This window comes from Lynx rufus, unplaced genomic scaffold, assembly GCF_022079265.1.
Source record: "Lynx rufus isolate CCGP_SWC_20201006 ecotype Redwood Valley unplaced genomic scaffold, mLynRuf1.p SCAF_4, whole genome shotgun sequence".
Lineage (NCBI taxonomy): Eukaryota > Metazoa > Chordata > Mammalia > Carnivora > Felidae > Lynx > Lynx rufus.
This window is the reverse complement of record NW_025814856.1, coordinates 15992986-16017717: the sequence shown is the minus strand read 5'-3', so window position 1 is coordinate 16017717 and position 24732 is coordinate 15992986. Positions and strand designations below refer to the sequence as shown.

General features: G+C 38.4%; 1 protein-coding gene and 1 pseudogene across 3 annotated transcripts in view; one reads left to right on the top strand and one right to left on the bottom strand.

The window, feature by feature from the left end:
- The window catches only part of SETD2 (SET domain containing 2, histone lysine methyltransferase), a 125525-nt gene that overhangs the window by 58607 nt on the left and 42186 nt on the right, over window positions 1-24732 (top strand). For 2 of the 3 annotated variants that reach the window (XR_006965015.1, XR_006965014.1), the window contains exons 12-13: window positions 1407-2069; window positions 5005-5287. Coding sequence is in view for 1 of the 3 variants with exons in the window: in XM_047095299.1 (XP_046951255.1) it covers window positions 1407-2069 (663 nt within the window). In the remaining 2 variants the exon portion in view is untranslated. The remainder of the gene's footprint in view (window positions 1-1406; window positions 2070-5004; window positions 5288-24732) is intronic. The other variant, XM_047095299.1, reaches the window with a different exon arrangement.
- On the bottom strand, window positions 10348-10819 carry LOC124523534 (sterol carrier protein 2-like; annotated as a pseudogene).

Here is a 24732-nt window from a genome sequence, read left to right as displayed (position 1 = left end):
CTTTGCCCTATGGCTATAGAATCCCTATAGTTGATATTGTGTAGCTGGGAACTGCAAGAGCAAAATATAATATCATAGTTGAGTGAAAGATCCAGTTCGTTGCTAAAGCCATAGTTTTAAACAGATAGGAAGCCATATGAAACTTAAATTCTGGTGTTCTAAAAAATTAGTGAAGAGCTGAATTCTGGATGACCAGAGTAAGAACATTTTGAGGAGTCACTAAGTGTTTTAAAGATCTAAATAAATGTCCATTGCAGCATTGTTAGTGGAGTTGTGATGTTTATACCTCCCCATGAAATAAGCAACATTTTTTAACCTAGTCTAAATGTAGTTCTTTTTAATATAATACCAAAGTGTTGCATGTTACGTATAGAGATAGAGATAGAGAGATAGATAGATAGATAGATAGATAGATAGATAGATAATACCAAATAATGCACTTTTAAAAACATCAGGAATAAGCAAATAAGTGGTTATCTTGCCTCCATTCTTCTCCCAGGAGATTTGGCAATAAGTAGAAGTTGAGGAGGACTTGGGGTAGGTGGGTGGGTTGGTTGGTTGGTTTCTTTCTCTCTTCCTCCCTCCCTTCCTCCTTTCTTTCCTTCCTTCCTTTCTTCCTTCAAGATCTAGTTGACTTTATTAAATGATTTATGAATTGGGCAGCATCCTATCGAGCAAGTGGAGGGGAACTCCCTATCCTTGGGGTTTCTGTAGGACTACATTAGGGAGTACTTTAGAAGAAATTCTTGGATTTCCGGATGGAGGGGATGATTATCTCTGAAGAGAGAGTCTCATTTTGTTAGATAGCTATTTATCAAAAGCTAAACGAGGTAAGTAATATCTGCATTGTTTTGTGTGTGTATGTGAGACATCATTTAAATATATGTTGTTGCATAGTTCCCAAGCCTATATCACAGTCATTTGGGAAACTTTTTAGAAAAAGATACCCAGGATGAGGTCCACTAGTGTATGTATATATACGTGTGTGTGTGTATATACACATACATATACATACATACACACACACATATATATGTATATATGTATGTGTATATGTATATATGTGTGTGTGTATATATATATGTGTGTGTGTGTATTTTTTTTTTTTTTAATCTCAGATTTGAGAAGCACTGGTGGAGGATATTAATTGGTCCTGTTTAATATTGTGAGCAGTTACCTGCCCACATTTTTATTTTTGCTGGTCAGTCTTAAAACAGTTTTCTTTCCTTTCTGGAGGAAAATAATATTATGACATTTAAATCCTTCTGTAGTTATAGAGACTTTGGTCTGAATAAGACAGTAAAGAAACCCCGCTGCTCTTGCAAAAATGATCTGAGTCCCATCCAGAGGTTTGAAAAGTCAACTGTGTAAAGTGATGAGATTTTTTTTTTATTGTGTTTAATCAGATTATAAAGACTTTGGAACACTTACCCATTCCTACTAAAAATATGTTGGAGGAAAGCAAAGTACTTCCAATTATCCAACGCTGGTCTCAGACCAAAACTGCCATTCCTCCGTTGAGTGAAGGAGATGGGTATTCAAGTGAGAATACGTCACGTGCTCACACACCACTCAACACTCCTGATCCTTCCACCAAGCTAAGCACAGAAGCTGACACAGATACCCCCAAGAAGCTCATGTTTCGCAGACTTAAAATTATAAGTGAAAATAGCATGGACAGTGCAATATCTGATGCTACCAGTGAGCTGGAAGGCAAGGATGGCAAAGAGGACCTTGACCAGTTAGAACACGTCCCTGTAGAAGAAGAGGAAGAGTTACAGTCACAACAGCTACTCACACAACAGCTGCCTGAGTCTAAAGTTGAGAGTGAAATCGCCATGGAAGCCAGTAAGCTACCCATATCTGAACCAGAGGCTGATGCTGAAATAGAGCCTAAAGAGGGCAATGGCACGAAACTGGAAGAAACTATTGCTGAGGAAACACCATCCCAAGATGAAGAGGAGGGTGTATCTGATGTGGAGAGTGAGAGGAGCCAGGAACAGCCAGATAAAACAGTAGATATAAGTGATTTGGCCACCAAGCTCCTGGATAGTTGGAAAGACCTAAAGGTAAGGAAACATTTCTGTTTATTTTAACCTGAATTACTCAGGTCTAGAGTTCCACAAATCTTAAGTTGAATTACCTACTTTTCTAGCTATACATATATTTGAAAAATGGAGTACCATCTCTCTTACTGATAACTAATTACAAATGTCTCAAATCTTTTAAACCTTGGCAAGAGTTATACCAGCCAAACTAATATACAGATATCCCCTTTTCTTCATTTAGAAAAGCATATCGCAGCAGTGACTTCAGTTTTTTTTTTTTTTGTAGTTTTTTAAACATTTACTCATTTTTTGAGAGACAGAGACAGTACAAGTGGGGGAAGGACAGAGAGAGAGGGAGACACAGAATCCAGGCTCCCAGCTGATCACATAGAGCCCAATGTGGGGCTCAAACTCACCAACAGTGAGATCATGACCTGAGCCAAAGTTGGACGCTTAACCAACTGAGCTACCCAGGTGCCCCAGTGACTTCAGTTATTTAAGTGCACCTTACATTAAAACCAAAACCAGAAATACATTGAGTTACAAACATATGATTCTACATTTGAAAATTCTTTGTAAGAGTGTATGTAAGAAAAAAAGTCAGTGTTTAAAGTAATTGGAAATTAATATATTGGATTAACTAGAAATTAATTTTTAAAAATTAACTATAACTGGAAAACCAAGGTAATTCAGCAACTTCTTATCAAAAATGATTGAACACAAATATCTATTCCAGTAAAACAACTTTATATGGAGCTAGTTGGTGTTCAGTTCCATTATTGTTTCTGAAATAGGCCTGCCTTTAAATGCCTACTTCTTTGGTCAAAAGATGTTATCTAGAGGAAAATAGAGAGGTGTGGAACCCTTACGCCTAATACGTACGTAATCTGTCATTAAAGAACCTAGCAAGTTGTACAGGGTTTGCTTTGCAGAAAACTCAGTCTGGGTCTTGGATAAACACAGAAGTGAATAACAGGATGAGCCTAGGAGAGATGTGATACATTTTGATTGTAAGTGATCTGTATCTGGGATTCAGGTCTTGAGGACCCTGTGGGAACAGGTTACTTCCTAGCTTCTATTTTTCTGTTCCTTTCTTCTGTCAGAAGTGAAGCAACCAGATAAACCAGCAGTACAGGTTTATTTGCAGTAAGATGGACAACTGAATCTTACCTGTCCCCAATTATGATTACAAAACTCACCCATTAGATCCTGCGATTTGACCCATATGGAACTGACCTCACACTGAACAAAAGGAGTAGTTGATTGGTTGTGCACTATTCTTCCGGCATTTGTAATTTGCTGTGTTGAGACTCTTCTTTAAGTATGGTGTGGTTTCAGTTCTCGTTGACCTGTTTGCTACTCTTGCACCACTTAGAGTTTATCGTTACTCAACCTGATTAATAAACCTTGTGAAATCCTTCCTTTTTATAAACCTAAAAGGAAGAATTCATAGTAAATCTGCTTATGATACAACACGTGAACTGCAGGAACCAGAATTGCAGTTAAAAGAAAGAAATGCTGGGGTGGTCACGTGGGTGGACCTTCATTTAAGGCCTGCTTTGTGAGGGCACAGGAGTGTGGAAGAAGTCCCTCTTGAGTTTGGAGGCTAGTACAGCCTGTGGCATGACTGGCTTCATAAGGAAGGTGGAAATGGAGACCTGTACTCGAATGGGCATAGAAAAGGCCTTACAGACATAGTTTTACAGAGTGAGAATGGGGTGGCAGACCCAGTAGTTCACTTTTGCCTGATCAATCTCTGGTTGACATAAGTTTAAAAAAATGAGATTTAAGCATCATTTCTTTAAAAACCTGTCTCTTCTTAAAGCCTGGAAAAAGTAATACTTTCGTTTCTCTCTATGGTAGTTTTTTATTGTAATGGTAGTGGTATGAATTACTCTCTGGGATATCCTTAACTCAGTTAGCTGTAACTGGTCATTTAAAGTCACACTCTAGACGTTTTTGAGTCCTACCAAATTATTTCTTCCCCTGCTTGTCCTCGTTCCTCCTGTCTGAAAGATCAAAGCAGTTGCATAGCACTATGTAGCTTGATGATCCTTTTGACTTGAGGCTCAAAATTTTATTCATACTTAAAATATATCCTTCTTAACTTTCATACTTTGGATGTATCCTGATTCTTAGCATCAAGGAAGCCATTGAATGAGATTTTCCTTCTTCAAACTTTAGTTTGCTCTGGAATCGTTACTCACCTAGAATTGCATGACTGAGAAATGTTGTCACTTGACTGAACTGTGATGTTTTGTTACACATTGGTGCTGGGGCTCTTAATTCATCTATCATTCTGTTTAACATTTACCATGATTCTAATTCCAAAACTCTGATTATGGTTGTCAAGAAAAAAAGAAGGAAAGAAAGAGAGAAAGAGAAAGAAAGAACTTTAGCCAGCATTTAATCAGAACATTGAAATCAGAAACCCATAATTTGAACATGTTTTAGATAAACACATGGACTTGATGTGATTACACTATACCCATACTATCCCGGCATTGAAAGAGTTAACTACTTCTGTCTGACTTCCACCTATGTATTCAAGTAGACGTTGGCAGAAAAGACAATGTCTTATTCAACCAACCTTTATTAAGTACCTATTGCCAAGCACTGGGTTAGTTGCTGATGTTAATTCCAAGATCGTACTAAAAAAAGCATTACTCTAAGATTGTGGTTATGTTAGCCACTCCAAGCTTCCCTGACCTTCTGGGGCCACTGTAACATTGTTGGACATGTGTTCCACTTGGCCTTTCTTCACATTGGATGGAGTGAAGAACTGAAAGAGGTTGCTTCAGATCCTTAATCTTGATTTTTGCTGTGAAGGCAGACCATAGGGATCATCAGTAAATGAAAGAGGGTGGGAGGGAAGGGAATGAAGCTTCATGAATTACTCTTTGTCCTCCCAGATCTGATGATGATCCCCCTTGTAACTTGAACCATTTCCATCTAGCTTCTCAGGGCAGCAAGGAGCTTGTTAACATCACCAGCTGACCATGTGTCTCCTTTTCTCAACTCCATTTTCAACTTCGTGCTGAAGAAAAACGAGAACCTAGCGTGCATTCTGTGAAGAAACAGGAAGATGGTTGGGAAGTTGGATGATGCATGAAAAATATAATAGGTGAAAAGAGGACAGAGGTGGTTAACTCACTGGCGCCGGCGTTATTTTGGTGCGTCCATTGCCGACAATGGATGTCGTTCCGGGAAAATCCCGACTCCTGGCGAGAAAGGATTAAGTGAGCTACTTTTTCTATACCTCTATACACAGGACTGCTGCCATGGCTCCACAGGGCTTGCACATTTTGACTCCTAAAGTAGACCTAAACAAGAAACATCACCTAACACATTGCTACTACACATGAGCATGTATTTTCACGTGCAAATTTATCGGGCTACATTTTCAGCAGGGACATGTGCATATATTTCTATTTGCAAAAGGAATTACTGTACATCACCCCTCATGCTGAAAATACACCCTAGACTTCACAGGGCAAAACAGTTGGTTATAAGTGGTGATTGATTATAACTTGACTGGAAAATCCTCATTCATTTGGATCATGAGAAGAAGAGGTAAGGTTCCTGTGAATTTGGCAGTTTTTTTTCAGTTAAACACCCAGTAGATTATGATGGCTAGTGATTCCAGAGCCTCTCTTGTAAACACTTAGACTGCAGGATATGCATCTCTCCTTATAATGAAATCTGGGTAGTTACAGTTACACCTGGTTTAGATGATTTAGGGGCACCATTCTGTACATGTGATAAGTTGGACTATTCTTAATAATACTCTTCTTCATGTTTATGTCAAGACTATCTTTAATTCAACAGACATATTATTTGCCTAGAAAGTTAAGCATTAAACTCTTTACAGAAAGTTTAAATAAAACATAGGGTTACTCAGCTGAAAACGTTTAAGTCACTACTTGGAAATTCAGTCTGTAACTGATATCCTATGTGGAATCTGCTATGCAACATTTCAAAATGAAATTATGTACCCTGGGTTTCTGTAATAAATTTCAAAATCTTTGGTAGAGATTATTCTGTATCCATAAGGATCAATATTACCCTTTCCTTTAAAATACATTTTTTTTTAACATTTATTTTTGAGAGAGAGAGACAAAGCACAAGCAGGAAGGGGCAGAAAGAGAGGGAGACACAGAAACTGAAGCAGGCTCCAGGCTCTGAGCTGTAAGCACAGAGTCTGACACGGGGCTCCAACCCGTGAACCATGAGATCATGACCTGAGCCCAAGTTGGATGCTTAACTAACTGAGCCACCCAGACGCCCCTCCTTTAAAATTTAGAATTGCCCCCAAAGAAGCAATCTTAGATACTGCTACATTGAAAGTTTTTTTTTTTTTTTTTTAAGTTTATTTACTTATTTTGAAAGAGAGAGAGAGAGTACGTGCGGGGCAGAGCAGAGGGGAAGAGAGAGAGAATCCCAGACAGCAGGCTCCACACTGCTAGTGGGGAGCACCGTGTGGGGCTTGAACCCACAAACCGTGAGATCATGACCTGATCCAAAATCAAGAGTTGGCCTCTCAACCAGCTGGGTCGCTTAGGCGCCCCAAAATTTGTTTTACAAGTATCAGACTTAGTAAAAGGCAAAAATGGTCTAAAGCTTATTAGTAGTCCATTTTGTTATTACTGGATAGGTCCTTTAATCTAAATCATAGCTTGGCTATGTCTGTCCCATTGCTTGTTTTTGTAAAGATTTTTGGGAACACAGCCATGCTCATTCATTTACATACTGTCTATGGCTGCTTTTGCACTGTGGTAAAGTTCAGAGTCTGGCTGCTTGAAACATTCTGATTTTGAGTGAAGTCATTTTGATACTTTATTCTTATGGATGAACTCTTAATTCTGTTTCCCTAAAGACATGATGATTATGGTTCTATAGCTCATGAAGTTAGTTTGGAAAAAAAAAAAAAGTCTTGACTCTGTTTGGGAAAAGTTACTTTGAATAATTTGGATGTAAGGCTGTCTGAGAAGTGGGAGAGAAGAGACCTTTACGCAATGTTGTTTTTCCCTCAGGACCATGATCAGGTTAGTTGGAAACTTAAGGGAGGTTTTGAGTATAGATAAGTTGGTGCAATCTAGTCTTACATGTAACCATAATAAAATGTATAAATTTTTCTTAATATTCCTTTTACTTTTGATGTGATTTCAGACTTATAGGAAAACTGCAAGGATACTATTCTGTGTATGTATTCTGTATGTGATACACATTCTAGTGACAAATGTAGAAAAAAAGCTAAAAATTCCTCTTATTCCTCCACCCAGATTCCCCAGTGTTAACATTTTACCAAATATGCTTTATCATTTTCTCTTAAATTTTTTAACTTAAAATAAGTTACAGATGTGACATCCATTGCCCCTAGATATTTTAGTGCATATTTTATAAAAACAAGGATATTATTCCATATGACTGCAGTATATTTGTTAAAATCAGCAGATTAGTGAGAAAATACTGTTATCTGACCAACAGATCTCCTTCAGACTTTGCCAATTGTACCCATAATGTCTATAGCAAGAAAAAAAATCTGATCCAGAATTGGAGCTAAAGTGTTATGTTGGGTTGTATCTCTCTAGTATCCTTTAATCTGGAATAGTTCCTAAGTCTATCTTTGCTTTTTATACATTTCAAATTTTTAAAATATTTTGAAATTTTTTAGAATATTCCTCATTTTGGGCTTGTCTGAAGTTTTCTTTTGGGTTCAGGTTATACATTTTTGTCTGGAATAGTAAGGAGTATCCTTCACATGATGTTGATTTGTTCCACTATTGGCACTGTCACCTCCAATCCCTTGGTTAAAGTGGTGTCTGCCAGGTTTTCCAACATAAAGTTACTGTTTGATCCTTATCATTAAAAATTATCCTATAGGAGCACCTTTGGAAGTGTGTAAATAATCTGCTTTTTATCAGATTTATTCATTAGTTTCAACATCCAGTGAATTTACCCAAATCACTTAACAGCTGTGATGGTTGCCAAGTGGTGATTTTCTAACCTCTCATTCCTTTTGCTCCCCTCTGTTTTGGTTGTAGCCCTCTTGTAAGCAAGAGCTTTTCCTGCTCTCCCATGTAGTTCTGTATTCATTGATTTTTATCAGTTTAGGCTCATGCATTCTCATTTTTTTATTATTTTTTTATTTTAATTCTCTATTAAACATTCTTCCAAAGCATTATGTTACCCTGTATCTTACAGTTATAAGAAATAACATTGGCATTAGAAAAACTAGGAAGAACGATAAATGTTTCCTCCTTCTTCTATAAAGAAGGAAAATTATAACAAAGGACAGAGCTTTACACATTTAGTTAAATAGGAGATTCTAATTTGAAAACTGCATCTCAGAGCAAACGTGTATTTGCTCAGTTATTACTATTTTCAGTTTTTTTTAATGTTTGAGAGAGAGCAGGGGAGGGCAGAGAGAGGGAGGGAGAGAAGGCTTCATGCTGTCAGCACAGAGCCCAGTGTAGGGCTTGATCTTATGAAACTGTGAGATCATGACCTAAGTCAAAATCAGGAGTTGGACACTCAGCCAATTGACCCACCCATATGCCTCTGTTCAATTATTTTTTAACAAAAATACTTATTTTTCAAGAAGGAAACCCAGTAAAAAATTTTTTTTTATTTTAAAAATAGTCCTGGGGCGCCTGGGTGGCGCAGTCGGTTAAGCGTCCGACCTCAGCCAGGTCACGATCTCGCGGTCCGTGAGTTCGAGCCCCGCGTCAGGCTCTGGGCTGATGGCTCAGAGCCTGGAGCCTGTTTCCGATTCTGTGTCTCCTTCTCTCTCTGCCCCTCCCCCGTTCATGCTCTGTCTCTCTCTGTCCCAAAAATAAAATAAACGTTGAAAAAAATAAATAAATAAAAAATAAATAAATAAAAAATAAAAATAGTCCTGCATTCAGCTATAGTTCCCCCCCCCCCCCCCGCCCGCCAAGCTCTGATCAGATTTATTTTGATTTGGGAAAAGTTTTCTTTTAAACATCCCAGTACAGAACTTTTAAAACTATTAATAGAAAATAAATGAAGAACATTAAGCGCGCAACACTAATTACTGGCGAGGTACTGGTATTCTGTTTCCTCCCTGCTTCTCCCAAGGAAACCTTAAATTGAATCTTCAGCAGAATGATCCTTAAATATACTTTATAAAAAATGAGAGCTTTTGTTTATATAACTTTTAGATTTTGTTCTTCCTAATTTTATTCTGAAACTCAATTTTATGCCAAACCATATTAGCTTTGTAATGTACGCTTGTATGCAGTTCAGCAAAGCAGTAGTATACCTCAGGCTCTGTTCCCTCAGAGTTTAGGAAAAACAGAATTGGTCACAGGCATGTATTGATTGATTGAATGATTGATTGAGCATGTGTGTACACACCTGTGTGAGATGGAGAAGGGCAGAGGGGGAAAGAGAACGTTAAGCAGGCTCCACACTCAGCACAGAGCTCAGTGCAGAGCCTGATGCAGGACTCAGTTCCACAACACTGGGATCACGACCTGAGCTGAAATCAGGAGGCCGGCACTTAACCAACTGAGCCACAGGCGCCTGGGTCACAGCCATTAAAAACCAATCTAAGGGCACCTGGCTGGTTCCCTTAGTAGAGCATGTGACTTTTTTTTTTTTTTAAGGCTTATTTATTTCGAGAGAGAGAATGCATGAATTGGGGAGGGACAGAGAAAGAGAGAGAGAGAAAGAGAGTCAGTCCCATGCAGGCTCCACACTGTCAGCACAGAGCCCGATGCAGGGCTTGAACTCATGAACTGTGAGATCATGACCTGAGCCGAAATCAAGGGTTGGACGCTTAACCGACTCAGCCACCCGGGTGCTCTGAGCATGTGACTCTTAAACTCAGAGTTGTGTGTTCAAGCCCCATGTTGGATGTGGAGCATTAAAAAACATTAAAAAAAAAAATAAAAAATTTAAAAAAGCCATTAAAAACAAATCTCACGGGGCGCCTGGGTGGCGCAGTCGGTTGAGCGTCCGACTTCAGCCAGGTCACGATCTCACGGTCCGTGAGTTCGAGCCCCGCGTCAGGCTCTGGGCTGATGGCTCGGAGCCTGGAGCCTGTTTCCGATTCTGTGTCTCCCTCTCTCTCTGCCCCTCCCCCGTTCATGCTCTGTCTCTCTCTGTCCCAAAATAAATAAAAAACGTTGAAAAAAAAAAAATTAAAAAAAAAAAAAAAACAAATCTCACACTGTTTGCCAGTGTGTAATTTCTAAGTTCTGACAATGAAATAATATGGATATAAATCTGTATATCTCATCTTTAGTTTTCAAAGGTAGGCAGAGGGGATTCCTCACAGTTTAGTTTTGCTCGGCTGAAACTGAAGACTTTGTAACTTCATAACCAGTGATTGCCAGTGATTTTCAATTTGCCTTGAAAGAAGGCCAACTGAGGATTAATTTTACCAGTCATTAAAGCCAGCAAGTCCAGGTCAGCCATTGGGACTCTGCAGTCAGCCTTCTTATCTGAGTTAGGAAGCACTGAACTGCTGTTCGTCACATCCACCACCCTGGTGGCTTCTTTACCCCCAGGGCCATCCTTTACCTTGAAGGCAGAAATACTACCAATTTCTTCACAAACTGTTCCCCTTCCTCTTTAAGCTTCTTTTCAGTCTCCTTGAAGACAAGATTTGCCTTAAATCTACCAACTGCGGAGCCAATTGGAGCAGCCTTAATTTGATGAGTTCTAAAAGAACCAGCAGCTTCAGGAAAACCCATCTTGTACAGTGTGACAACCACAACTCCTACAGTGCCTAAATTATGCTGCAGAGCCTCCTGGGTTCTTGTTTTATTCAGTGAATTATCCATTAATTTCGTTATTTATTTGCTTAAATTGTCCCTTGTTTGGCCAGAGTGAGAGACCCTTTAGGTTCCCTCTGTGTGATTTTGACAGGTTGCCGTCAGTTTTTTAACCTGGAACGACATGCTATTCCAGGCTTATCTTGCACTTTCCCTTACCCAGCCCTGGAATCGGCCATTTGTCCAATAAACTCTGCTTTCTATGATGTGAAGTGAGATTGAGAAACCAAGATCTGGGGGCACCTGGCTGGCTCAGTTGGTTACCTGTCTGACTCTTGATTTCAGCTCAGGTCATGATCTCATGGTTTGTGAGATCAAGCCCCTGGTCCTGACAGTGCAGAGCCTGCTTGGGATATTCTTTCTTTCTCTCTCTCTCTCTCTCTCTCTCTCTCTCTCTCTCTGCCCCTCCCCTGCATGCTTGCTTGCTCTCTTTCTCTCTGAAACAAACAAACAGAAACTCTTATTAAGAAACCAAGATCTGGGCTCTAGATGAAGTCATTGCTACTGGGGCATTGCTTGTAGGGGCTGTCACCAGACCGTATCTATACGTACATACGCATATGTGTATTTCTGTGTATGAGTAAATGTGTGAACACATAATGTACTACTCAACCTGTCATTTCTCTCGCCTTCCTTCTGTTAATCTGAGACCACACCCTTGTCTGAATCATTTGGATTTCCCTGTGATTTTCACTATTCTGCCTATCCCTCAAAAGGTGGTATTTCTTGCAGCACCTGAGATTTCTTTTGTCCTACATGTTAAATAGGTCACATTGTCTTCTCATTGCCATTTTTAATTCAGGCTCCTGTCATTTCTTGCTTAGACTGTTGGAACAGCCTCCTGTTTGTCCTTCTTGCTCCCATTCCTCCCTCCCTTCATATTTTCCTTTATATGCTATCGTGTTATCTTTTTAAAAATATAGATGTGATCTGGGTCGCCTGGGTGGCTCAGTTGGTTAAGCATCTGACTCTTGATTGTTGGCTCAGGTCATGCTCTCACGGTTCGTGAGTTAGAGCCCCACGTTGGGCTCCACACTGAAAGTGCAGAGCCTGGTTGGGATTCTCTGTCTCCCTTTCTCTCTGCCCCTCCCCTGCTCATATTCTCTGTCTCTCTCTGTCTCTCTCTCTGTCTCTCTCTCTCTCTCTCAAAAAAACAGACACACACACACTAAAAAAAATAGATGTATCAACAGGAACCTCTAGTAGCATCACAGAGACTCCCATTAATTCAAGAAGAGAGGCTTTAGTGTATGGCATGAGAGGTACTTCTACGTTTATCTAACTTTCTTGCCCAACAGTGTTTCTTACACATTCAGTGCATGAATCACATCAGGCTGTTCATACGTACTCACCCTTCGGTGGCCTTGTACATGCTGTTCTTTTTGCTTGCAATATCTTTTCTTCTTTCTCTCCATTTTTTTTTTATCTTCCTTTACTTAGACTTACAGTTGCAGCTCATTCTTTGTGATACTTTGTCCTTTTCTGTATTTCTCTATACAGTAGTTGTAATCTTAACAGATTACTAAAATTAGTTGCTTAGTCCCCTCACTGGACCATGAGCTCTTCAAGGGCAAGGATTATATCTTGATTTTTGTAGTAAAGGTTACTTTTATTATGGTATCATTTAAATAGTGGTTATAATAATAAGTTACCTCTTAATAGTAGTGAATGACTACTATGTGCCCCCTATGATCAGTAGCCAGAGTGCTGTTTGGAAATGAAGATCTGATCATGTCAGTGTCCTATTTAAAACTTTTATATGGTTCCTTATTACACTGTTATAATAAAATCCATTTTTCTTCATGAGGTTTGCCTACCATGATATAGTCTGGTCCTTATTTATTTATGCAGTCTCACATCAAGCCATTCTGGCCCCCCCAGTGGGTCTGTGCTACTAATGTTCATACACACATGAACACACATTCATTCATTCCTGAAAACACTTACTTCTGTTTGGATGTCTCTTGTGTAAGTTTCATCCTTTCCCCAGGAAAGCCATTCCCATTCCTCTAAGAGTATTCTGTCCTTTCTGTATGGTCTCATAACCTCCTTTCTAATCACAACACATAATATTTCTTTCGTACTTGCACAGAGTGTGAGGGCAAAGAATGCTTATGTCTTGGTCATTCAAGTCTCCCCAGGATATGTCGTTTGGCACTTCATAAATATTTGAATGAAGGTGTGAAGAAGTTTCATCTTTCCCCATGGTATCACACTGCTTCTTGAAACTGTGGTGTGTGTATTTTATTTGATAGGTGGTCAGAAAATATTTGAATGAGTGTCATATAATCTTTACAACCCTGTGAAGTATATACATGATGGTGTTTTTATTCCCTGTAAAACAGAAAACAAATAAGCCCATGAGGTTGTGACTTAGCTTCTAAGTGACAGAGCTGAAAATTGACTTGGGTCTTCTGATTTAAATCCCATATTCTTTCCATTCCCTTTTGCTGATCTAATAGTGACTTCTATATCTTTGCGAGGCAATTTACATAATTATGTACCTTTGGTGAATACTTCAGATTTCTCTTAATCTGCTTCTGATTTAGAAACTAATAAGTCCAAATTCATTCTGAAATCTTAGAAACTACCATTTTAGTGTTTTATTCAAGGTTTCTTTTTTTTTTTTTTTTTTTTTTTTACTTCGTGCTGCAGAGATTGGCAAACTGTGATCTATGATTGAACTTCAGAGCATTTTCAGAACCCCTGAAATCATATGCAAAACTGGGGTTTTTCTGGGGCAGGGGTCCATGAATATGAGCAGCTTGTCAAACAGAGATGTGTATATGTGTGAGTTGGGAAAAGAATGAATTGTGGTCCAAAAAGTATTTTCTGGATGATCTGGACATCAGGAGGTTTCCTACTCTTTTTTTTTTTTTTTTTTTTAATGTTTATATTATTTTTTTGAGAGAGAGAGACAGGACATGAGCAGGGGAGGGCAGAGAGAGAGGTAGACACAGAATCCGAAGCAGGCTCCAGGCTCTGAGCTGTCAGCACAGAGCCTGACGTGGGGCTCGAACTCATGAGACTTCGAGCTGTGAGATCATGGCCTGAGCCAAAGTCGGCCGCTCAACCAACTAAGCCACCCAGGCGCCCCAGGAGGTTTCCTACTCTTAACTGGAATACTGGCTTGATCACCTAATCTTTTTTTTTTTTTTTAATTAAGTTTTTAACTCCAGTATAGTTGACATACAGTGTTTACAATGGAATGATTTGACAATTGTACACATTAGTTGGTGCTCATCATGTTAAGTGCACTAATCCCCATCACCTATTTCACCCACCCTCCAACCCACTTCTTGTATCCTGCAGTTCTCTATAATTAAGAGTCTTTTTCTTGGTTTGTCTTTCTCCTTTTTTTCCTCCTTTGCTCATTTGTTTCTTAAGTTCCACATATGAGTGAAATCATATGGTGTTTATCTTTCTCTGACTGGCTTATTTCACTTAGCATGATACTCTAGCTCCATCTGTATTGTTGCAAATGGCAAGATTTCATTTTTTGGCCGAATAATATTCTGTTGTAAATGTATATAATATCTTTATCCAGTCATCTATCAGTGGATACTGGGATGCTTCCGTAATTTGGCTATTGGAAATTATGCTGCAATAAACATAGGGGTGGGTGTATATCTTCAAATTGGTGTTTTTGTATTCTTTGGGTAAATACCCAATAGTGTCATTGTTGGATCGTAAGGTAATTCCATTTTTAACTTTTGAGGAACCTCCATACTGTTTTTCACAGTGGCTGCACCAGTTTGCAGTCTCACCAACAGTACAGGAAGATTCCTATTTCTCCATATCCTCGCCAACACTGTTGTTTATGTTTTTGATTTTAGCCATTCTGACAGGTGTGAAGTGATAGCTCATTGTGGTTTTGATTTGCATTTCCCTGATGATGCGTGTTGTTAAGCATATCTCTCTCGGCCATCTGGATGTTTGGAGAAATGTCTGTTCATGTCTCATGCCCATTTCTTACTGTATTATTTGTTTTTTGGGTGTTGAGTTGTATAATGTATAAATTCTTCATATATTTTGGACATTAACCCTTTGTGAGATATGTCATTTGCAAATATCTTCTTCCATACAGTAGGCTGCCTTTTAGTTTTGTGGGTTGTTTCCTTTACTGGGCAGAAGCTTTTTATTTTGATGACGTCCCAGTAGTTTATTTTTGCTTTTGTTTCCCTTGCCTCAGGAGACCTATTTAGAAAAATGTTGCTACAGCCAATGTCCGAGAAATTACTGCCTGTGCTCTCCGAGGATTTTTATGGTTTTAGGTCTCACATTTAGGTTCTTAACCCATTTTGAATTTATCTTCATGTATAGAGTAAGCCAGTGGTCCAGTTTCAGTATTTTGCATGGAGCCATCCAGTTCTCTCAGTAACATTTGTTGAAGAGGCTTTTTCCCATTTCCTATTCTTTCCTTCTTTCTCATAGATACATTGACCATATAAATGTGGATTTGTTTCTGTGATTTTTATCCTATTCCATTGATCTATGTGCTTATTTTTGTGCCAATACCATAGTGTTTCGATTACTACAGCCTTGTAGTATAACTGGAAATCTGGAATTGTGATATCTCCAGTGTTGTTCTTTTTCAAGTTTGTTTTAGCTGTCCTGGGTCTTCTGTGGTTCCATACAAATTTTAGGATTGTTTTCTGTGAAAAATGTTGTTGGTATTTTGATAGGGATTGCATTAAATCTGTAGATTGCTTTGGGGTAGTATGGACATCTTAACAATATTTGTTTTTCCAATCCAGGAGCATGGAATATTTTTCCATTTATTTTTGTCATCTTCAGTTTCTTTCATTGGTGTTTTATAGTTTTCAGAGTACAGATCTTTTACCTCCTGGGTTGAATTTATTCCTAGGTATTTTATTATCTTTGGTGCAATTGTAAATGGGACTGCTTTCTTAATTTCTCTTTCTGTTGCTTCATTGTTAGTATAAAAATGCCACGGATTTCTGTATGTTGATTTTGTATCCTGCATCCTTACTGAATTCATTTATCAGTCTAGTAGTTTTTTGGTGGCATCTTTAGGGTTTTCTATATGTAATACCATATCATCCACAGATAGTGAAAGTTTTACTTCATCCTAACCAATTTGGATACCTTTTATTCCTTCCTCTTGTCTGATTGCTGTGGCTAGCACTTCCAGTACTGTGTTAAATAATGACCATCTACTCGTCACTGCAGCGTTGGGTTCACCGGTACAACCTGTAACTTCAGTGCAATCACTTGGAGGGCTGTGGTGATTTTAAAGCTTGAAAAATTTTAATTAGAAGAGATGGTTACATTTGAAAAGTGTAAGAAAAAATCTTAGATTTAGACTTAATTTGCTTAGAAAACAGAACTCTGAAAATGAGACACACTTAATCATCATAATCTTGGTTATTCTTCAGTGATTACTTAACACGAAAACGCTTATTTTTCTACACACGTTTACTACTGGCCTAGAGAGGCCTCAAAAGCAGGCACTTGTGTCACCTGTTCACCTTGTGCTTCAGTATTTTTTAGCATAAGCCCAGCACATTTTAGGTGTGTGTTGAATAAAACTGAGCATTGCTAAGGTAGATTCTTTGAATTAGAGTCAAGCTGGTTAAGGCTGGAGAAGAAGGAGGGGCCGGGGGACAAGTTTAAAGTGAACAACAGTGAACTGGGAGGGCTTTTTAAGGTATGGCATTTGCTGAAGAGCAGCATTTAGAAGTTGCCTTGGGTTCCTGAGGCCTCAGCCTGAGATGTCATAGCCCTCAGGTGGTGGTCTTTACCATGAATACAGCAGTAATGCCAAAAAAGTTTTTTGGTACTTTGTCGGGGGATTCTTCTGAGGCGTGTTATCTTTTTCTCCTCTTTTTATTTTAATTTTTAAATAGGCCTTTCCTGTACATGATACAAAGTTCAAAAGGCATACGGTGTGGTGTTTTGCTCCTACCCCTGACCCATGTCCTGTTCCCTGAAGGCAACCAGCACAACCAGCTTCTTGTATATCCTTCCAGAGATAATGTGTGCATACTGTGTGTGTGTATTTCTTTTTTTAGAAAACTGGCAGCACTCTTTAGCTCCTTGTTTTTATTTAATATATTATGAAGCTAGTTTCATGCCAATTTACAGAACTTAGCTTTCATACTGCATGGTATTTTATTGTAAAGGTATGCAATCATCAGTTTCCGTTTTAAAAATTTTTATTCATTTTTTTTTAGAGAGCATATGTGAGAGGGGAAGGGGGCAGAGGGGGGGAGAGAGAGAATCCCAACCAGGCTCCACACTCCATGCAGAGCCCAATGCAGGGCTTGATCCTATGACCCTGGGATCATGCCCTGAGGTGAAATCGAGTCAGATGCTCAACTGACTAAGCCACTAAGGTGCCCCTTATAATCATTATCCTTTTAATCCTATTAATCAGTTCCCTATTTTGGCCATTTCAGTTGATTTTTTTTTTTTTTTTAAAGCTCAGCACATAACTTTTATATAAATCATTTTGAACACATTTACATATGTGGGAATATACATGTTTGATAAATTACTAAAAGCAATATCTCTGAGTCCTGGTCTGTGTTTTCTGTCATATTCATAGGTCTTGCCAGATTGATCTTTATAGTTTCTGTACCAGTTTAACTCTCACCAGTAGTGTATGTACACAAAGGCATCTATCTCACTACACTCTGGTCAGCACAGGTACTGTGTAACTTTATCTTGGTCAGACTGGCACAGATGGAAAATTATTGAAGTGTTAATTTGCATGTCACTTACGCATGAAGTATTGAATATCTTTACATTTTTGTTTCCTGGTTTAAGAACTTTGACTCAATGTTTTGTCTATTTTTCTGAATGGCTAAAAACTGAGATTGATTCTTACTACCTTCCATTTCACGGGAGCCCATTTGTCTGAAGTTAGAAGAGTGTCTCTTTAGTGAGTTAAAGGAATAAATAAAATTATTATACTCCCTCTTTCCTTTACTCTCCCTTCCTCTGCCCCTCATAAGTGTGTGATTTTATGAAGTCTCCAGACGTTTATGTTCTCTTCTGAATTTTCGTTGTAGTCAGATTTTAAGACCTCTGTGACCTGATGGAGACCCCTCTACTCCTACCATTTATAATACAGTTTGTGAGGTAAAACCACAGACTCTTATGCTCTACGGGGACATGATGATAGGAGTTAAATAATTCTTCCTTCTGTTAAAGGAAACTAAATCCTGGTTATAGAGCCATTACCACTGAAGGTATTTCACAGAATTTATGCTGACAGGAAAGGAGCTATGGTACATAGCAGTATTTGTCCGGTAGGTTTATTTTCTTTGATTGGGCCTTGAGGTAGTGTAGGGCTGTAGACATGGAGGTGTTCTATGTTGTGTGTTCATTTTTTGATTTTGTTGTTAATTGAGAAACTGGATTTTTAATCTTTAAGCCAGTGTATAGAATGTGAATCAGGTTCCATGACATGGTCCTATTTTACCCAAAGTTGTTGTATGTTTCTCTAAGTTCTTACCTCTTTTTCTAAATTTTCAGTGTTCAGTAATCAGATAAATATTTGGCATGTTTGCTTTTGACACTAAAACTTCATAGATGCCCAAAAATCCTGAGAATATGGTGGGATATTTTGAAATCCTTTTCAAATACATTCAGTTACCTGGAAAAGCTTATCTTTAGGGACACTCTTTGTCTCAGGTCATGATCTCATGATTCGTGAGTTCAAGCCCCACATCGGACTCTCTGCTGTCAGCACAGAGCCCACTTTGGGTGCTCTGTCCCCCTCTCTCTGCCCCTGCCCCACTTGTGCTCTCCCCAAAATAAATACTTAAAAAAACTTATCTCTTGTGTAATTAAATATATAAATCCACATGCGTGTGTATGTGTGTGTGTATATATAGTATGTGTGTGTATATATATATATGTATATGTGTGTATATATATATGTATATGTGTGTATATATATACACACACACATATTATATATACACACACATACACACGTATGTGGATATATATATATACATATATATATATATATGTATACATATATATATATGGATGTGGATCCACGCGTGTGGATACACACACACACACACACACACACACACACACATATACAAGTATACGGTGTTCTTAGTATCTTAATTTTCACGGTTTTAAAATTGCTTAGAAAACAAACATTGTGACACAAAACATTAATTGATGAACTGAACACTAAAAGATTGTCATCCAAACATCCCTTCTCTGTTAACATTAGCATCTGTCTTTGTCTAGGGTTGTTGTGTTTCTTAGCCGAAGTCTCACTGTTCTAAAAATTGGGCAATGTAGTACAAATACAGTACAGATCTATTACAAAATAAAAATGCATTGATTTCATAAAGTCAGTGAAAATGATACTGAAGAAATAGTATACAAGAGTAGTAGTGTACTGGAAGCATTTTTAGAAAGAGTAATGAAAGGATTCTGAGAGACTTGGGCAAAAAGTGTGGCATCGTCTTAATCAGTCCATTATTTGGAAAAAGTATACCAAAAAATATCAGTGGTTGACTCATCTTTTTGGGGGAAGAATTGGAGAAGTTTTCTCTAGCTTACTGATTTGGAGATTGCAAATAAATTTTAGTGGGTTGGTGAATTTGCATAATCTGAATAAGGATAAATGGAATCATACAGTATAGCTTTTTCTATCTGGTCTTGACTTAGCATAATGTTTCCAGGATTCACCCATGTTGTAGCATGTATCAGTACTTAATTCCATTTTATAGCTGAATAGTATTATTCCCTTGTGTGGATATACCCAATTTTGTTACTCATTTGTATGGACATTTGTGTTGTTTCTACTTTTTGACTGTTAGGAATACAGTTACTGTGAATATTTATGTACACATTTTTGTGTGAAACTGGTTTTCATGTCTCTTGGGTATATACCTATGAGTAGAACTTGTGAGTCGTAGTAACTTTATATTTAACTTCTGAGGAACTGCCAGACTCTTTTCCCCAATAGCTGTACCATTTACAATGCAATGTAATAAGGTTTTTACCTTTACCTTTACCTGCAGTGTGTAAGGTTTTTATTTCTCTAATTTCTCTACGTCCTCACTTTTTTACTTAGCATAATATCCTCAGGGATCATCCATGTTGTCATAAATGGCAAGATGTCCTTTTTTCTCATGACTGAATAATACTGCATCATGTACATGTACACTGTATCTTCTCCATCTATTGATGGACACTTAGGTTGTTTCCATATCATGGCTAGTGTGAATGATGCTGTAGTGAACATGGGACTGCAGCTCTCTGAGATCCTGTTTTCATTCCCTTTGGATATATACCCGGAAGTGGAATGGCTGGCAAATGTTTATCAAAAAATAGAAAACATACTGTATGAATAAGTATAAAGACCTTCCACCTTTAAGTTTTATTTTCTTCTAGTCAGCCTATTTTTCTCTATGTACTTTCTCTCTCGGCAGTCTCCTAAGTACCACAATATAAGTTATGATCTCCTAAGATGTTCCCAAATTGTGGATCTCTTTCCTTAGCCTGTTTCCTAAATTTCAGATATATATTTTCAGCTTGCTTTTGACTCCTCCACTTGCCTTTTAGATACAAGTTCATAATCTTCTCTTACACGCTGGTTTATCATTCTCAGAGGTACATTTTTATTAAAAGCATCATCATTTTCGGGGCGCCTGGGGGGCTCAGTCGGTTGAGCGTCCAACTTCGGCTCAGGTCATGATCTCACGGCTTGTGAGTTCGAGCCCCGCGTTGGGCTCGAACACAAAAACCGTGAGATCATGACCTGAGCCGAAGTCAGGACGCTTACCAACTGAGCCCCCCGGGCACCCCTTGAATGACATCTTTACATCTTTTGCAGGTGTTATTTTAAGCAGCCACTACTTCTGGTTATTTGCACAAAAGTAGAGCTTGGATACTTGACCTATATTAAATGCCCACTTGTTGAATTTATATGCAAATATATGTTAATATATGCCTGTATCATATTCTAAGTGCTAAGTAATTCATTTACATTACTTTTCAGCGTTTTCCCATCACTCTCTCAGGAACTGTTAGTTGTTTTTGCTTTCTTTTGTTTTAAAGTATCTTGTGTGGTACTATTTACACTATAGCTAATTAATAAATGTTTGACACAGAATTGAGAATCTTGAATCTTAGACCCTCCATAGTCTTGGTTTTCTTTTCTTTTCTTTTTTTTTTTTTTTTTTAACGTTTATTTATTTTTGAGGCAGAGAGAGACAGAGCATGAACGGGGGAGGGGCAGAGAGAGAGGGAGACACAGAATCGGAAGCAGGCTCCAGGCTCTGAGTCATCAGCCCAGAGCCCAACGCGGGGCTTGAACTCACGGACCGCGAGATCGTGACCTGGGTCGAAGTCGGACGCTTAACCGACTGAGCCACCCAGGCGCCCCATATAGTCTTGGTTTTCAACATTCTCTTCTGGTAGAAAAATTTTGAGACCTTGTTGATCAGAAAAATGCCTCTATTTTGTTCTTGCTTGTTAGGCAAATCATAATTATCATTTGAAAATAAATTTTTCTTTAAAATGTTCAAGACATTGTATCATTTTCTAGCTTACAGTGTTGCTCTCTATTGAAGTCTGATGCCATTTCGTTTCCTTTGTTGTGGTAGGTGCTCTCATTTCTTCCATCTGGTGACTCATGTCTTTAAGTTCTAAAAACTTTGTGTGTGTGTGTGTGTGTGTGTGTGTGTGTGTGTGTTAGGGTGTTTTTGTTTTGTTTTGTTTTTTCCTACTTCCTCAGTTTTCTCTCTCATGCTTTCTGGCATGTCTGTGTTAGATGTAGGTTATCTAGCGCTTATCCTCTAATTTTGTTTTTTGGTTTTCCACTTTCTTTCTTGACTTTTTGGTCTGCTTTCTGGGTGACATTCAGCTCTTTTTTCCATCACAGTTCTTATTTGTTCTTATCTTGCTGTCTTTTTTTAATAGCATCTTATTTCATTGATAGAGTATTATTTTTTTCTTTATGAAGCATCAGACAAAAGCACATGAAAGAGAATACAGTACATGGAATAGAATAAGATATGTAAGAATGCATGTACATTCAGTACTCCTTTCTTAGAAAGAAAACACAAATGGGTTTATATATATATATGTTTTTTTGGTGTTCCACTGTCATTGTATAGGACTTCAAGATGGAACTGGAATAAACACATGTGTCTGTCTCCATGTTTTTGTTTTCTGCCTCTTTCTTTCTATGTACAACTCCTCGTCATCCTTTAAGACAATTCGGATGTTTATTTCCTTCAGGATACTTTCTCCAGTCCTCTCTCCTAAGGCCAGTTTTAGTATAAGATAGTATATGTTTCCTTTCTATTTTCCTCGAGTGCCTATGAGGTAGTAGTGGTGGTGGTTAAAAGTGTATGCTTTGGACAGAGACAAATCTAGGCTTAGATCCTGGGTCCAGTATAGAGCTCACTGTGGCATGTATGACCCTAGTATAGTTATTTAATCTGAGTATGTACTGTAGATATAATAAAGATACTTCTAATAGTGTAAAAGTATATGAGAATGCAGTTAAAGGACATGGCACACAGTAAGAATTGTCAGCCATGATTGTTAGCCTGTGAATTCCTTGGTGGCTGCTACTGTGTATCTCCAGTGTCCTTTAAACATAGGAGACCGTTAACATGTGCTTTTAACACAAAAATACTTGCTGTATAAATGAGCAAACCAGAATTCCACAAATAGCCATCAAAGAACTTGTGCTGTCTTTGTCTATAAATTAAAAACAACTCCACACACATTTACAGGCTTTTATAAGGGATGTTGGATGCATTGCTTGTGCATGAATTTATTAGTGATTCAGTGTTTATCGAACAATTTCTGGAGATTGATTTAGAGCCTTTGATGGAAGAGGAATGATTGATAGACTTAAGGGTAAGCTGTTCTAAGCACTGAAAAGAGTTCAAAATGTTGTAGAGGCGTACTTATTAGTCTGACCCTGGAAATATGCAATGTCTAGTCTATGGTTATATAGGCCTGTAAGTAGCATTCTTACCAGGGATGAAAGAGAATGATGGTATAGATTTAGTGATTAAAAAAAAAAAAAAAAAAAGCTATGCAATACTTTGAATTTCTTTAGCACTGTGTGGTTGATTTCTGCACATTATTAGTAGAATTTCACTTATTGGTCCAATCAACAAACAATTGAGTGTTGCCTTTGTGTCAGACATTTTCTTGGTACTAGAGATAGAGCAAAGAGTAAGATAGTGTTGGCCCTTAAGAATTACAGCTTTGAGTGTGTATGTGTATGTGTTAGGAGCAGCAGCGTAGACACCAAAGGAGTAAAGCGGGATGATAGGTAAAGAATATTAGGTGGAGTGGGGAACTAGATTCTTTTCGGCCCCTCTGAAGGCAGGGTTAGTCCCTGAACCCAGGTCTCCTGATTCATGGTTTAGTGTTCTTTCATAACATGCTAGTCTTTTGAGTAGAATTTTTAGCAGACCAAAGTAAGTTTACATGGAGGGTTAGTGTGAATGAAGCCAACTCAAACATTTTCTTCAGTGGATTCTGTGGCCTGCAGATAGGACATTATTCTCGAGTTCCATATTACATAAGCTACCATTATTGCTATTTATTCTTAAGACAGAATGATTTTAAGAAATAGTATAGTAATCTTCACATGACTGCTTCCTTCTCAGTTTACATTATTGTGGGGCTTTGGAAAAATTCAGGGCCTCAAAATAATCTGAGTTTCCAGTTTAATTTTATATACAGCTTTAACTATATGAAGACGAGGATCCAGTTAGTAGCTCCCAAGTGCTTGGGTGCATGTTAATGGAATTTACTCCCCATAGTTTGAGGCACACAGTAAAAGTCAATAGCTTTTGGTCATGAGTCAGTAATAATCTTCCATTTTGTGAACATTGGAATGCATTTTCCACTTTAGTAGTTGCTCTAAACTTTTGAATGAAGTTAGGAATATATTTTTGAGAAACATTTTCTTTGGTACCTTAACTGCCACCATAGAATAGGTCCCAACTCGAAGTCTGTGTAATAAATTATGATAAACGTTTGTAATGAATACTTGTAATGCCCAAGACCTTAGGCAAAAGAAACTATATAGGTAAAAATTTTGTAATCCTTAGTTGACACAGACTTATGTATCCCTGTGTCTGTTCTAAGCACCCTTTGTGAATGAACATGTTATCTTTTTGGAGTACCTAAATTTACAGAGGACCTAATGCAACAGTCATGTTGAAGCCTTTAAAAATGAATAGAACATGTGTTTTTCCTTATAGTGTGGGTAGGTGGTGATGAGTGGCATTCTTACTTTTTCCCAAGTTTGATAACCCCTCTGAGAGGTGGACAGAGGAGTCGACAGAGCTAAGAGTGTCAGCTTTGTCCTTTCTGTCTTTATTCCTGATTCACCATTATAGCTGGACACTGACAGCTCGACAGCTCCAAGCATCCCTCAGAGGAGCCACCCCCAGGTGGCTTTGAGCTGAGGACAGGCATATACAGTTCTTTCTCTCAAATTCTCCCTTGTGAGGAGAGTGTGTGAAGGCTGCTAAGAGAAGCTAGTAGTTCAGTGGTTCTCAACATTCTGTAGGCATCAGAATCATCTAGAGAGCTTTAAAAAAAAAAAGCGTAGGCACCCCTGGGTTGCTCAGTTGGTTGGGCGTCAGACTCTTGATTTCGGCTCAAGTCATGATCTCATGGTTCGTGGGATTGAACCCCCCATGTCAGGCTCTGCACTGTCAAGCGCAGAGCCTGCTTGGGATTCTCTCCCTATCCCTCCCCCACTCGTGTGCACGTGCGTGCTCTCCCTCCCTCCCCCTGCCCCCAAAACAAATTAATTTTTAAAAATACAGATACTTGGGACCAGTGCCTGGAATTTTAGATTTAATTTGTCTGGGATGGTATTTCTATAAAAGTTT